This window comes from Dermacentor silvarum, chromosome 1 (assembly GCF_013339745.2).
Source record: "Dermacentor silvarum isolate Dsil-2018 chromosome 1, BIME_Dsil_1.4, whole genome shotgun sequence".
In the NCBI taxonomy this organism is placed as follows: domain Eukaryota; kingdom Metazoa; phylum Arthropoda; class Arachnida; order Ixodida; family Ixodidae; genus Dermacentor; species Dermacentor silvarum.
In genome coordinates, this window is record NC_051154.1 from 445,112,119 (window position 1) to 445,128,912 (window position 16,794).

A 16,794-nucleotide genomic window follows, 5' to 3' on the forward strand; every position below is an offset into this window, starting at 1 on the left:
TTCCGGACAGCCCGGAAATGTGTGGAAGACCGTTGAAAGATGTAAAATGTGTGGAAGACCATTGTAAAGTTTGAACGTAACGTCTATACGTTCAGGCAACTATTATAAGAAGCGATGTTGAACGAACAGATGGCGATTATGCTCAATACGCAGTGCTTCCGAAAGACGCGAAAGCAACGTACCGGCGACTCGTGCGCGACCCTTCTCGACAAGTACAGCTGCCGAGCACGTGTAGGGCACTTGTCCTTTCCGTATAGTGCGGGTCTGTATATATATATATATATATAGACTGTCTGTCGAAAAATACAAAGTCCAAGCGGAGGTGGCAGAGTGCGGTCTATACGGCTTCGCGAAGTCTTTTGTCGCGCGCGACTCACAACGGAACCGCCGCCTCTGTGTGACTCGCGTGTTAAACCGGAACCGCCTCGTAAACAACGAAGAAAGACGGTGTCCCGTCGCGCTTTTCCAGGAAAAGTTGTCCATGGCCACGCGTATACAGAGAGGACGAGCGACGCCCGCGGAAGCGTGTCTCTTCTTAAAACGACAAACACTGTACGTTGGCGACCGAGGCGGCCATATGTATTACGCCCCCCCCCCACGTTATACTAAGCGTGTCGACCCTCATTCGTAAACACTGTGTGTGCTGTCTCGACAGCTCTGCAGTGGAGTCTGCGGTTGTCGCGTATAGATAATAAAAAGGAAGTAAGAACATGGAAGCTTGACTATATTGGTTCGTCGTTATCACGGTGACGCGATGTTGTGAGGAAGGCCTCGGGACCTATGTTCTTTTTTTTTTTGTTTCGTCTTTGTCGATATCTGTTTTAAATTGGTCTCCCGCGCGGGTCGTCCCCTCGCGAGCAGCCATGCGTCCAGCACATTGTGGGGCCCCGTATTTCTGGTGTGACCCCGCGGTGAGCTGTGCTGTGCGCTGCCGTGCACGCGCTTGCGCTATGGCGACGCCAATGTAAACAGCGCGCTGCTCGTCGTCCGGCGTTTTCACAGCTGCAGCCGCCGGTCGCAGCAATGGTTCGAGTAGTGCGAGACGGGCAATCCTGACGGGGACAGCAGGAGGAGAGAAATAAGCAAGTGGCCCGTGTTGCGCCCCCCCCCCCCCTCACCAAACCATCACCTCCCGCCCACTCCCCCGTGGTTCAGGGACACGCAGCTCCGAACAAGCTGAATACTACTCGTGGCTGAGTGTAAATGTACAGGCAGGCGCAACTCGAACGCCTGGCCCGCAGATGACGTTTGACACGGGAATCCAAAAGTGTTGCGGGAATGTTGCTCCAGCCAGAATGTGCGCGCGTTTCTTTCTTTCTTTCTTCCTTTCTTTCTTTCTTTCTTTCTTTCTTTCTTTTCAGACACTCGAACGAAGCGCGCACCTTGGACAGGAATACAAAACTTGCAAAGCCCCGTCACGACGCATCACGGTTAAGAATAGCCGCTGCTCGTGATCACTGTAAGTGCAATGGACTCTGCAAATTAACATGCAGTAAGCTGTGCTCTCCACTTCTCTCTTTTTTTTTTTCTTGCTCGTCTGTCTTTTCTTTTTTACAGCAGATAACACTAATTTTTTCTACAGCAGATAACACTGATCCAGTGTTATCTGCTATACGGATGCAACTCCTGGGGTTGCCCGCCCGAACGGGTGACTATACAGCTGGATGTTGTTGTCGGACGAAACAGCTGCGTCGTATACGCTCACTGAATGGTTACGCCTCCTAGCAACTACTCACATGTGCGTATGATGCACTAAAAAAGAAAAAAATAATTAGAGAAAGTGTGCTTTCCTCTTTCAGACTCTTTGCTTAAGCTTAGTGATACCGTCATTGTGGAGGGTTTTAGCTGACGCGTCCGAAAATGAGGCCTGCAAAATGGCACACGCGATATACGTGAGCAGTGCGGCTAACGTTGTAACGCTACATTGCTAATTCTGATTGTCCAGCTGATTATACCTAGTGGCACAGGTTGGGGTTCTTCGGTTTACTTTTTTTCTTTTTTAACCCCACCACATTCTATGTCCAGCCGATTAACTGCAATATTACTCTTTATATAGCACATTTAGGCCGTTTCAGTTACTGACTCTATACTCCAGAAGCGTTTTCACATTTAAAGAAACGCGACTTTTTTTTTGCAGGCACTGCGGCTAGATAGATAGACTGTCGGGTGTCATAATGTGCGTTAGACGGAAGAAACCACAAGTTCTGCATCCAAAGGTGGCGCAGCTATAGGTGACCAGTCCGACCCTAGAGATATACGACGTGCGTCATCTGCTGCCACAAGCGCATCAGGCTCCCATCAATTAAAACCCTCAATTGAGCACTCCGGAGGCGTCAGAAGTACAAGAGCGTGTCTTCGAATGGCTGAGACGAATGCGCTTCTCCGCCAGGCGAACATGCCTTGGCAAATGCCGCCCTCAGGTCAGGATATGGCTGCTGCGAGACTCTGTCCACTGGAACTGACTCTGTGTTCTCGTAATTTTTTTGGGGGGGACACTGGTGCCATCCTGAAAATTAATTCTATGTGAATGCTGTCGTATAATAGTTGCCTGAACGTATATACGTTACGTTCAAACTTTACAATGGTCTTCCACACATGACTCTGTCCCACTGGAAGATAAATTCAATTTTAAGGAAGTCTCACGTGAATGTGAAAGACGAGCTACAGGGCCGTTTCTTTTGTTCAAAAGCTGTCGCACTACAATTGTTCGTAAGAGCAAATTCCAACCAATCTTTATGTTAGTGCGAAAGCGACCGGCCAATGACAAAGACCACTTATACGAACCAAAAGTTTTGGGGTCGATTTCGCAAAGCTATTCGGTCGTAAGTGCTGTTTTCCATTGGCCAGCCACTATTGCTAATTATATGTCTGACACCTCTCCTGCTAGAGCCCAGTTAGCCACGCCCACTTACGCAGTTCAATTAATGAGCTTTACTGATTGAGGTCACGCGCTTAGACCTACAGGGGAATAACGAGGGGTGGGAAACGTTAGCAATTAACGCACACGTCTCCTCCTTTAGCCCGGCTGTGCAACGCCCGCGCCCTATCTTGTAGGTAATCTCCGGCGGGTGCAAAGTTTTGGCGAGCCCAGATGGCTGGTGGCCACATGTGCGCTGTATTCGCGCACGCCTAGTGCTGGAGGTAACGTAATCTCAAGTTGCGGAGACGCGCTGAAGGGAGAGGCAGTGCGGAGCGTTCGCTACCCTCTGTTGGCGCTCTTCATCACGCCACTGTTGTTGACTGCGTGAGTTCGCGGTCATCGAGTGAGATGTGTTCACGTTTGCCTGTACACGAGTGACACCATGCTGGCTATAGTCTAATTAGTAAAATAACGTTTACTGCAATTTATACGACCGATAGAACTACGAACGTTATACTTCGCGTAGTTGTGTAATACTTTGGTATCGCTATCAATGCGTCGCCTTTCGGTCGAAACTGCGACTTTTTCTGATCTATATACCGAGCTTCTGTTTGCGGTTAAACTAATCCATGTGGTGTTCCATAAGTCTAATTCTATCAATCCAACTTATTTTTCTTTAGTGTCTCTTTAAATGAAACGTTAACAATAATAATTGCATTCTCTCTTGAAACTGTTTCGCAAAAGAAAACAGAAGTGAACGAGACGGACCCTGACAAGCAACAGCCACTCGACACCAATATAAATGAACAGCGTTTACGTTTTAAACCACAGCGCCGACTTCTGGCTCGCACTTCAAGCCTAACAAGCGGAGCGGAAGTTTGTGACAGCGTGTCTGTGTTACGCGTGACGTTGCCTATGCGCAGCGTAGTGCAAGGTGTGTGCAATAGCTTAATGCGCGGTTTACCTATGCGCTGTGTTCACGCTCTTAACGTTTGTAAAGTTAAACCTATATCTTTTTCCCTCGGGATAACTGGTGACAGGAGCGCAAAAAAATAATAAGCTACGTACATATGAGTAACCATATTTGCAGCAAAATTTTCAACATTATATCCAGTGCCCAGCTAACTTTAGACAATGTCTAAAAATATTCGGGCGTTCACTATGGGAGGACGCGACTAAAAACATGTTGGCCATTGTATGGATCAAATACTACACTTTTTATTGCATTCTGTTTATAGTTGCATATAATAAACATTATTTAATTATTTTGCCTGCCTTTAAGGGAAAATATCGAATGATAATGTCCGAGAGCGTTATAGAAAACGTCCGATTCAGCAGTATTTAACTTCCTATCTATCGCGCAATCATTTTTTATAGAAATACTGCGTCATTTTAGAGAAATACAAGGAATATTCACGTCCTCAAGATCTCTGGGAATATGCATTGATGTTTGAGTTAACACTTATCGCCACTTCATTTTTTCTACAATGTCGTACGATGTTAGATGGAACATTCTCGCAAATACAAAATATTTGTGGACCAGGCGCCAGATTCACAAAGAGTTTAGTCTGTATGTATATGACCATCTTGTCATCGATATAGGCCACCTACGGCATTTATTACGTTCAATAAACGGCTTTCTTTCTTCTTTTTTTTCTTTGCGAGCGACTCAAGCGCATAAAAAGCTTTGTTAACTCGGTTCGTTACGTGTCCGAACAGTTTCGCGAATAAGCCGCTCGCCCCTGGATTGAAAATGACATACACCGAAAACTCCACCTCCTTCACTGAAGCGATTAGGTCAACTAGAACTCGCATTTGGACTCCACTGGCGCAGTGAGCGGCACTCGGACGAAGCTAAATTAAAGACGATTATGATAGAACAAGCGATCAAGAGAGATTGAGAGAGATAAATTCTGTGTGTCTAGCTCATTCGTGCGTCTGAAACAAACTTGTGTACATCAGACATCCGCTGACTTTGTCCCGAAATTTTTCGACGGAGCCTTCGACCCTTACTGCGACTACATTTCCTTCCTTTTTATTTAAGTATTACCTCATGCAAGCATTTACGTTTTTCTTTCTTTAACACTTCTCTTACATCAATATCCAAATGAAAAGGAGTAGCTGTCACCAACAAACGCGTCGACAACTCCTCCATTTATTTTTCACGTCTACGAAGAAAGAGACCGAGGGAAAAAAAAAAAAAGAGGATCACGCGATTGTGCGCACGTCTTTTGACGTTTTCAGGACACGAAGCTGAAGCGCTGCGTGGAAGACGAGAGAAAGAAGCGACGATGCGGTGAAGAGTCGAGCGCGAAGACGACACGAGATTGGCGGGTGGCGTGCCGCGCGCTTGTGAAGTCGGGGCGCAGACTGGGCGGGGTCCAGGGCGGGCGAAGAAAACCGCGGCAAGATTGGAAATTCGACGCAGAGAGGAAAGGGCAGAGAGTGGTCGACGAAGCCAGTGGCTCTGGGCGCAAACGGGCGGTGGACGCGGCCAGATGGGCCACGCGGTGTGGGCCGTATTGTACATTCCTAAACGCGCACTTCTCGGCAGGTTATCTCTTTATGGGGGATGATAACAACTTCGGGCAGTGCTGTGGCGAAGTATTAGCGACAGCCTAAGCACGAGACAAATCTTACTGTCCGCCGTGCTCTATAGATTGGGTTAGGACTGGCCATTGATTAAAAATGGTTGACCAGTTTAGGCACCAGCCTTTAATGGATTGGCTCATAGACTAAATCTTTGGGCGTGATATCTAAAGGGGGGGGGGGGGGAGAGAAATAGACAGAAAGCAAATCTATGTACGAAAGTGAAAGGACAGGCAGATGATAAGAGGGAGGCTAATGTAAAGGCGGGGACCATTTACTAATACATAGCGGAACGACTAGGGGAAAATTATCCATAGTTGACGTTTGGAGTGACATCCTCGAGAGAGTTTGTCACCCGGCTCAGCATCCCGGCCTTGTTGTGTAACGTAGAGCAGCCGGGTGGACACGCCGGCTCTTGGAGTAAGTCACACAGTGTTTTGTAACCTGCCTCTCGCGCACGTGGAAAACAATCACCATCTGGCAATGCAGTGCTTCGTCGCGTTATTGCGCGAATTTTCTTACTTCAATTTTTTTATTTGTTTCTTCTATCACCTTTTGTTCCCTTTACCCCTTTCCCCAGTACAGGGTAGCCAGCCGGTATTTACACTGGCTTGTCTTTCTTTCCCTTTCTCTCTCTCTCTTGAATGCTTGCGGGTTGAATCACTGCATCTGCTGAGCATGCTTCCAGCATATATGTAACAGTATATATACTCCCTGCATTCGCCTCAAAAAGGCGGAGAGTAGAAGCGGTTTACTGCTTGAACACCGAATCTTTTTTCCCAGACAAGTGCACGCTGGACGCACGAGTTGTATGCTCTGCCCACGTGACTGCAGCCAATTATAGCAACGAATCCGCTGCTTATTGGGATGGGCACAGAGACTGCCCTAGTCCTCGGCTGGCGCAATTTCCGCGGCGGGATTTGAGAACCTCTTTCTGTTTGACCACAGACTGCCTTATTGTCGGGCCGCCGGGGTAGAAAAAATCCGGAACGTTCGCATCGGCGGTCAGCTCTGAAGTTGTGCTTGTTGTATCCGACCGAGACGTGCTTCGCCATCGGGACAGCATATGTTCCGTATATACCCTTATACAAGCCCGTATGTCCGATAAGAAAAAATGACCTTGAAGAAAGTCAATTCTCGCCGCCTTGGCGGTCATGATATATCGAGCGATAAAAAATTCCTGTTCGTCCCCGCACATTCAAAGCAACGACGCTCCTCGTCCGCGCAATACGACGTGTAACACGTGACAAATTCGCACCTCTAGAATTTATAACGTGCTCCCATTGACTTCAGCATGCCCTAGTTTCGCGGGCTCTCTTCAAGTCCATCTCATACGGCGAGTCCCGCTTGAGAAAACAAACAGCGGCCTGTCCTCGAAGCGGCAGAAGGATTTATCGACGACGCGTCGCCATCTCCTGGAATTCAATCATGGAAAGCGCCATGACGTCTTCCCGGAGGTCCCCAGACCAGACGCCCGCGTGGTGGAATGGCATCACGGAGAGCCGGCGTATCTGCAGCGAGCGCCCATAGTGCTCGATCAAAGAAGTGCGGTCTGTGGAGTTACACATCAGCAAAAAGCCGGAAGCCACGACGGCGCTGTTGCTGCGACCACTATAGCTGCCGCGGCGATGTGACGTCAGTCGTACCCCCTCCCCCCAAGCTCATGCCCCACCAAACATCATCTGCGCGCGTGATGGTGTCGAGTTGCATGCCCGGCCGCTCGCCGAAGTCTCGCATGCCCCCCGAGCACTTCTCCGTGTTTGGTGCACGGTCTTCGAGGCTGCTGCTTCTGCTCAACAGCCAGCACACAACGGACGCCTCTGTTCTGCCCCCCCTCTGCATCGTTGGACTCCCAGTCGGTGGGGAGGAGTGACCTCCGCGGGAAGAGCCGCCGAGTGTATTAAGAGAGCCACGCCCCAACGCGACTGCCCATCCCCTCCCGTTTAATACAGCCGCGAGTGTGAAATCAATTATTTAATCCTCGCGTGCTCTTCCCTGCCGCCACACCCGTAGACATTTAGACTTCCGACATTGGCCCCTGATTGGTCTCGTTCTCGTTGTATCGTCGCCTTCGTTAATAATGGCGTTCGCTATACGGCTAGCGCCCTTCTGACGAACCTAGCTATCAAGCGTGTATATATGAACAGCTGCGTGCATATGGACTCTGGCTGGGCAATATTTAAAGATGGTCGATATTCATTAGCGTCTGTCCGGTGCGTTTGGAGAACAGCCCGTAGACCGTCCATGAGTGTTTGACAGGCAGTGAATGTACAGAGGCTTACTACCACGATCACCAGGACATATGACGATGAGGGTGAGCGTCAATGTAGATGAAAGTCGTGATAAGAACTCTGTGAATGAGGATTTCCCGAAAAAAGAGAAATGATGGTGGAATACAGAAGCTCGTAGACATGCAGAGAAGTGTTGAATAGCGCCTAACTCTACTTTTCTATGGCGTAGAGTGCTCACAGAATGAAACGCGTCAATTTAGGGCCAGCAATAACGTACGTACTTTCGTTTCCACAGTCTGCAGTCCGTGTGACATCGGCGTAATTTTGCCTCCTACACTTACGTCAGAGTCCGCACCACCTTTAGTGACCGGTAATGAGACGACATGGTATACACTCTGTGGTAATAGCTCATATGGAGTGTTCTACTTAAGGTTTCCCTGTTACGTTCCACTCTATGAGCACTGTACAGGAGGGTATACATACCAGTAAAGGGACAGTATGGCCCAATATAATGGCGTCCTTCTTCAAAAATGATCACGCGATTCCACCATATGACTGTGAAAAACCGTTAATTTATAGATGAACTGAATTGCCCAAGCTGTCCTATCCATCACACACTCATGCCATCGCTCCATGCGAGTTTCGCCTTTTCCCCCACCTTGAAGCGGCGTTTCAGAGGAGAATACTTTCAAAAAGACAACGATACAAATGAACAGTCCAGAGGCCAGGGACCAGCGGTGTAACCAGCATAACGGTCTATAGAATCAACCGAAATAACAGTTACATGCTGGTGGAATACAGAAGCTCGTAGACATGCAGAGAACTTGTGTTGTTTCACTACCAGCGCACTGAAGCCAAATATATAGGGTACAAACAACACCAATTGAACTTTCATAATTATAGAGAAAGAAAAACCTGTCGGGACACCTGACGGACAGGGTACGTCTAACAGACGGCAGTGTTACTGTACTACCGATTGGCGACTTTTTATAACTGGTCAAGAATGTAAGGATATTGTCCGAAAGACTACTGATTAATATTGCTTTTTTGAGTTCAAGACGCTCGTATTTGTCATATTATTCTTTTTTTAAGGCAGTGAATTTTTTCGCCATTTCGTCATATTCCACTTTCCCGAATTCCTGCACAAAGGGGCATTATAGTTGCTGCCTCAGGTTGGTCGCTAACTTAGAGAACAGAAGCGGGCCTGCTTTGACACTTGTAGCGTAAAATTTAACCGCGTGAAACCACAAAAGAAAAAAAACATAATTAGGTTAAAGATGCCCTGTATTCGCTCAAAGGTTAGCTGCCTCTCGCATTCGATCTTTCGTTCCTGCAAATGTCGATATAGAGCGTATGACACATGTCTCGTTAATTACCTTACTGTCCTATCTTAATGCATTCACTCTTTGTCGAAGTATCAAAGCAAAGTTTAATTATTTCCGATTGGTTTAGAAGACTTATGATCATAGGGGGGGGGGGGGGGGCAGAGCGTGGCTCACTGACTTCAGCAGTTGCTCTCTGATCGGCTCACTGTTATCTCTATAACAGATAGCTTCTTGCAGTAGTGCCTTGCAGACTCACATTAGCAAGTATATAAACGTATAACAAGCGACAAGCGCGCATACCGATGTATCGTAGAGGTTGCAAGTACGCTACAAGTGTGAGCCGGCCACTCCGATGCAAGTTGCGTTTTTTTTTTCCCTTTTCGCCCGAATTTCAGCACTGCGACCGAAATGGAGTATGGGAGAACACAGCGCGCGTTTACCGTCACCTAACGCTCCCTATCCTGGAGAAGTGTTTTTCCACTAGCCAGATCCACTACCGTCACGTGCTCAAGTTCGCCGACGCAGAGCAGGTGTTTCGCATTGAACGACGGGGCCCAGCCGGGAAGCTATAAACGGAAGCGCCCATGACAAGGGGCGGAATAGAACGCTCTGCAGACGACCGGCCAGACGAAGACGAAACACTAAGAGGAAGAAAATTAACAAAACAAGGATAAAGAATGCAAGGGGGTGGGTGGCAGGGAGGCGTCTGCACTTCAAACCACTAGCAAAGCCGGTCATTCACCCGCGGAAAACGTTAGAGAGGAATACAACTATCACCATTAATACCAGTAACAGAATTTGCCTTCCACCACGTCCCTCGAAAAGCAAACTTTGTCCAAGTCGCAAGGCGGTCTATATGTATATAAAGATTCTATTTTGTCTTGAGATTGTGCTGTAATAGGTAAACTACGTTTCCGCAAGTGGAGCGATTCGACCACTCCCCCGCCTATATATGCTGCGCCATGAAAACAGCCCCTAGGCAATTAGCTCAATTTTTGCCTTAGGTGGGTGACCTAGCTTTTGTATCCTTCGACAGATGCTAACGGAGAAGGTATTTCAACAGCCACGTACAGGTCTACAGATAATTCGGTGTCCCCGACCCACACCTGTAGACTCCAATGCGCCTTTAAAAAGGTTTTGCACTGTTCTGGCGCTCTCCCGCTTTTAGAAGAAGAGCAGGCGCTTTTATATGGAAACGCAACATACATATATACCTATGCAACCTTGAGGATTCGCCAAGATTTGGACGGCGCAAACGCAACAAATAACTTGAGTATATATAAGCAAAAAATAAATTAAACACAAATCTGAATATAGGCATGCAATAGTGCCAAAGTTAACATGAATTGGTAAATATAGATTAATGAAAATAAAGGGATGATAAAACGGAAAAGAAACGAACGGGACTGGGACTGAATTTACCAGGCTAACTGCAGTGAACATAAAATGTAGTCCTGGGCGCCTATTCACAAAATTTTCTTTTGCTAGCTAATTATTCGCGAGGGCAAATTCTAGCGGATCTTGATGCGGGAGATATATGATTAGCGAAGGCCGCCAGCAAGGCAAGGAGTACTTACGAACAAAACGCTTTGTGAATTCGGCCTGTGAATGATTGGGCAGGAAATTCCCGTCACTGTGCCCAAGAGTGGAAGTACTCAAGTTAGGACCGAAGAAACAGTTGAATTTAAGTCGACGAAGCGCTGTCTCAAAGGTCTCTTTTTTAATAATAATATCGTCGACAAAAAAAAGAGAGAAAAAAGAAAGATCAATAGTTTCGTCTTCCCCACAAAATGACAGCAGATATGGCGCGAAGTCAGCTTTCAGAATAAAATTTCGAGCATGGATGCGGCAACGTAGCCTAGTGACGGTGACCGCAGGAATATCCCTGCTTGACAGAAATTTAGGCACTGGAACGCATTAAGTGCTGAAAATCCGAAGAATTGGGTAGCGTTGAATCTGGCCTTATTTGTTGATCAGATGCATGGAGTCAAAAGCCCTGCCTGATACCAATATCGCTAACGTGTCGGGTATCCCAGGAATGACTCCTGAAAATTTAGTTACATGAACAAAACAGAATATGAAGCCAGAGAAAACACAATAGGAATTGTTTTGATAGGTTTCAATAAAATGTAGAAAATGACAAGGAAAAGGAACACAAAAGGAAGAAAAACAACTTGCTCCAAGCGGCAATCACGAGTACCGCCATAAAGCAGATGGCTCAGCTTTGGTATCACTTCATAGCAAACGAACAGTCGCAGTTGATTGCGAAAACAGAGGAAAGAGAGTGAAGTGACAGGCCGTCGCATGACAACAAAGGACTCCCTGTACGGCCTTGACGTGGAGCCTGACGCAGTCTGACGACTGAAGCGACTTGACACAGTCGCGAATTGTGTGTATACATTTGCTCTAACAGATGTCCCTACAGCTGACGGCACCAACTAATAATATAAAAAAGAAATAAAGAAGAACGGGTTGATCTACGTGAAAATGGCTGTCATGTCCGAGCAGGGTCAGGATAATGTAGCGATTCGATTCCAGAAGCTGAATTCACAAAGCTTTTCTTTCGTAAGTGTTCCTTGCCACTGGCCAGTCGCCTTCGCTAATAATATGCCTCTTTTATCTTTTTCTCTTACGAAAAAATTATGGCGTAAGAGTCTTTTGTGAATACGGGCGCAGTTATTTTCCTTTTGGCGCTTTGTGAGCGGCTCCAGCGGCGATCCGCCTGCGTTACGACCAGGATCGACCGGTTGTGAGCGATGGATGATAAGAAAGAAATGAAATGGAGAGAAAGAAATCATTCTATTACATTGCCCCACACATCTAGCAATGGAGCATGTAGCAACCCTCACATCGCGGCGACAGCTAGGGTACAGGAAGAGGAGACCTACGTGCATTTCTCGCTTGCAATTAAGAAGGACGTTCCACATAATCATAATTGAATCTGCACCGCTGCAATGTAAACCTTAGATGTCAAGCTGCGCAAGCGCTACGCTAGCTATAAGGGCGGCTCTCACTATTGCGAATAGCTGTGAATTAAGGAACGTTGCATGAAAAGCTGACGCGCTACCGGACCGAATGAAACGGGCACAACGCCTTTCCCACCACTCCCCTCATTTCGAATCAGAGAAACTGGGCCCGTGTTCACAAAAGAGTCCCTATAATACATGAGAACAATAGCGTATCCCAGTCACGCGCGATGCCGCACAAATTATTAGCGAAGGTGGGCGACCAGCCCTCAAAAATGTCGTATGCGAATGAAAAGCCCCATGAATTCGGCCTCCCGGTGTGTTTTGCCGTTTCTGTACATTCACCCACGCCAGAAAGGGCGGAGCGACTCTCGTTTCGACACGATGCGCGATGACGTATGCGCGCGTGAAAATACTTGTTACGCACTTACGTATAGCGTCGCAGACTTGAGCCAGTCGCATGCGAGTAATCGCGTTTCATTCCCTCCGCTAGTTTTTGACATTGCTTCCCGACAGCATGCATTCAGTTTTGGTCGCTGATGAAAAAGAATAAGGAGCTCCAAACTGCGCCGTGCATGCCAATGGCCTGAGCCGTGCAGGTGAAACCTGCGTGTACGACGTCTTGTCCCTCCAAGGCTTAATGGAGTAGAAATAGCCGTGGAGAGGAATAAAGAGATAAAGCACTCTGGACGAGCTCCTTTTACTACGACGCAGAGCAAACATCGACAAAAAGTAACACTGAGCAGCAGTGAATTGCGGCACTTGTCATGAAAGATTAAAAAGTATATATATATATATATATATATATATATATATATATACATAGAGAGAGAGAGAGAACAGTACACTGGATGCTCTCTATATTCCGTCACAAATATTTGTGCCCATTAACAGATACAAAAACAGACAACTACGTAGTGCAAAAGAAGTACATGCGCCGGAATTTCCGCGGATTTAGGATGCATGTATTGCATTTTTATTCAAAGATGAGAAAGGGTGCGCCAAACCAATCCTGCTGTGCTTACGTTACGGACAGATTTTTCCCATTTCGAGGGGGCCTGTTCTTAAAAAGATAAAAACTGGCAGTGATTGGGCACACAACAGCGACAGACACACGAATATGCGGCCATACATGCTTACGGACTTGCCTCGACCGCCGCCGCTGCAACCAATCGCGAACATCCCCTTCGTAGGAGACGTTTTGCGAATTGGGTGCGTACGATCCAAAATTATCTTACGTAAGGCCGTTTTCTTAGTGGCTTGCGTTCGAGCGGCGAACATTTATTATAAAGATTGGTGTGAGATACGATCGCAAAGGTGTGATGGAGAATCGCGAAAGGCACTTCCTGCGTGAGAAACGTTTTCTTCCTCTTTCTGGTTCTTTATTATTATTTTGTTTGGAAAGAGCAGTTTGTTAGCCAAGGCGGTCGGCCACTGATAAACTGCAGCCGAATTCAGACAGCTTGTCGTTTGTAAGAGCTGTTCGTCATTGGTCGCCCTCTCTGTGACAATGCGTTCATTCTCCCCGACTCGCCGGCGCCTATCCTAACGAACCGGCCTAGCGTACGAACTGCTCTGGAACTTGTGGGCTCTGAACTGCTCGCTTGGGTCGGCAATGCGTGTTAGTGTCGAGGTTGGCAGGCCACGCTCTCGGGCTCTTTGTTTCCGCGCGAAATAAATGTGGGCCGGGAAATTACAATGACTTCATTTCAATTCTTTTTCCATTTCGTTCCTCGTCAGTGCTCCGAGCGACGCGCTGTGCCCACGTTATCTCCGATATCGTCTTGAGCGGTGGGCGATCAGAAAGAAATAGAATCAAGAGAAGGGAATCGCTACGTTATACCAGCCATTGTTTTCTGGTATAGTTCTAGGGAGGCGATTCCTTTCGCTCGATTCTATTCCTTTCTCGTTATCCACCGCTCACGACGCGCTGACCCTGGTGATACCGCGTATACAGGCGGAGCACCGTTCGAAGTACTGACAAAGAGCGTTAAGGAAAAGAATTGGAATAGAATCGTTACAACACCTCGGTCCAAATTACAGGTGAAAGCTACCACGTTCCCATCTCAAGGATGCACACTTTCTTGTGTACACTTGATAGCGAAAGCAAAGATCGCTGACGTTGATTGGTTACACACCGCTGTTACGACAGATGCGACAACGCCGTGCTCTTTTCAGGCTATTTTAACAACGACTCATTTGGGCAAACTTATATGTCTCCACGTGGGCGCGTGAAGCGCCGTGTACAAGGAAAGAATAGTATACATTTTGGCTGCGCCACCAACTGCTTTTTTGAGATCGATGAACTCAAGTGCCCCGAGATGTGCTCAAAACACTGAGCGCCCGCAGTTTCTGCATTGGCCTATATTACTTAGCGAAAAGAAACAGCTGTATATTTCTGTACTCTTGAATAACGTGCAAGCGCGGGCATGCGACAGAGAATGAAGACATAAAAGAGCCCCATTTTCCGCGCACTTTCTCGCGTTTACGACTTGCGTGGAATACATTCCGGCCAATTATGAAATGACAGTTCCTTACTGTTCTCCAATTCCAATATAAAATAGACGCAAGAGCACTACGCGCCACTGGGTGCCTCCACGCACCTGTTTAACTCTTCTGGGCCCGTAATCCCTAAGTAGTTGAGTTTGCACGCCAGAACGGACAGTATAGGAACAGGCACCGGACAGCTATAGCGTTCACAGCCAACGTGCTTATTATCAAAGATGGCCGAGAAACGTCATACACTTCTGACCAACGAAAGGCTTTGTGAACTCGGGCACTGAATACGTCGAGGTGCACCGTCGAATAAGCGTTTAAAGCTGCTCGTACACGACCTTCGCCCAAATTTATCGTCCTCCGCGCATGTGCTCGGAACCGATCGGCAACGGGTCTTCCAGTGACGCTGCTATTGTTCCCCCAAAATACCGTCTAGTAGGGAGAGTTGCGGTTCTCTTAAGAACGCTGTGCATGGGAGAGCAGCCCTAGTCACTTGAGCTAACGTCAGCTCTGGTCGCGCGCTATGTGCGAAAACGATACACGTTAGTGGAGAATTTGCAACACAAGCCCGCGGGAGACAAGTGACGTGACCACTGTCCACAGTAAAGTTTTGCATGACTACATATTGCATGGACACATCAAAAGAGCATGCAGTGAGTGTAAATGACAGTGCGCTGACGAACTTCACACTAAGCGCAGTCAAAGCGATAACTGCGTGGCCTTTAACGGGGTTATACAATTAAGCGTGACATGGCGCGAAGTCCGACACACCGGTGTTCAAAGCGCAAAAGCACAGATGTCGCGGGCAGACCAGCCGGAACATGAAAGAAAAAGTTTTACTGCCTACGGAGATCGTCTCGGAGAAAACTTTTCTCGTCTCACCCACTTATGGTGCCGACGCGAAAGTGATTCCTATTTTCTGCGCAGAAAGGCTGAATCGGTGTACGTTGAAAACACGGCCAACTTTGGCAAGGAGCTCTATGGCTTTCTTGGGTCGCGCAGTGTAAGATGTATACTTTTGGAAACCACCGACAGCTGCCAAAGAAGAAGGCAGAAGGGGCCACAAAGTGCGGACCCACCAATGAGACTCCGCCAGGGAGTGTCGTTGGCGAGACACGTGCCAAGTTTTGAGTCCTGAATGAGCGTAAAAAAAAGTAAATAAATCAAGCATTGTTTTAACAAAGAATAAAACTCAAGGACTAAACAAAAGAAGTGGTTGCTCCAGCTACAACAATACTGAAAACCTAACTGACAGAAAGGAGAAATTTACGCAGAATTAAGACGGGCCGGTATAGACGTTATCCGCTGCACTTCCCAAGTCTATAACGTACACGACTGGAAGACGCTTACAACTAGCGCGTCGTTCGGTCGAGTACATTTCCTAGCTGCATCCGTGCACGTATACAGAACATACCTCGTGTTCGTGATGAACATAAGGAATGTTCGCATCGCGACAGCCTCTGCGTGTGTAAGGCGAGTGAGCACTCACCGGCGTTGGCAACCTTGTTGGCCTTAAACTTCGGCGTCAAGCTTCTCGCGTATCCGTGAGCCAGGGACGCCGACGACATGGCTCTCACTGCAGTCTCGATCACTTTCGGTGGGCAAAACGCACAATCCACTCTCGCCAGCGGTCCTCATTCACCCACCAACACCGGCGGCAGTCAGCAGCAGCACCACGAGGTCGTCCACCCCAAACATGGGACGCACGAAACCGGAGACGACAGGCGCAAAATTTGTACAACTTCTTCCTTCAGCGGCCGCTTTATAACTTCGCGAGCTTAAAAGAACAGTTCCACCGCCTAACTACTGCTGTCCACGATGATCCTCGGGGAACGAAAGCTCTACGCATATATCAGCGGCGACACGGTGACATTAGCATGGCGCACGTGTCGGCACAAGCGCGTGCTAGCGGTGTTTGCGAGAAGCCCAGTTTCGAAGCAGCAACACGACAAACTACCTGTACTGCTCGAATTCAGGAAAAGGACCAAGTGGCGGTCCGAAAGCGCGCCCAAAGGGAGTGACAGGTGACGATTGCAGGATGACGCGTTCGGGAGGACAGTTCAAAACGACGCGGAGTACAGTTCCCGGGAACTATAGAGACGACGATAATGAATCGCGATACCGCCGCCACAGACAGTACCCCGCACCACCGCCACCCCCACCACCGAGAGTACGTACGCGTTCACGCGATGACGAAACTATAGGTCCGACGAGTCGTGACTCTTCACCACGACGTGTGAAGAACGAGCAGCGAGAGAAGAAGGTCCGGGCGTTTTTTTGTATCACTGGCTCACCCCGTAACAGCAAAGAGTGAGGCGCTTGTCGAA

General features: G+C 47.9%; 1 protein-coding gene across 8 annotated transcripts in view; it reads right to left on the bottom strand.

Moving 5' to 3' along the window:
• LOC119437740 (sorbin and SH3 domain-containing protein 1-like) overlaps positions 1–16,794 on the bottom strand; it is a 266,626-nt gene that overhangs the window by 125,877 nt on the left and 123,955 nt on the right. The window contains exon 1 of one of the 8 annotated variants that reach the window (XM_037704717.2): positions 15,957–16,301. The exons of the other annotated variants lie outside the window; for them this stretch is intronic. Within the exon in view, the coding sequence (XP_037560645.1) occupies positions 15,957–16,035 (79 nt within the window). The 5' untranslated portion in view covers positions 16,036–16,301. Of the gene's footprint in view, positions 1–15,956; positions 16,302–16,794 lie in introns of those variants that run through there. 8 annotated transcript variants of the gene reach the window in all.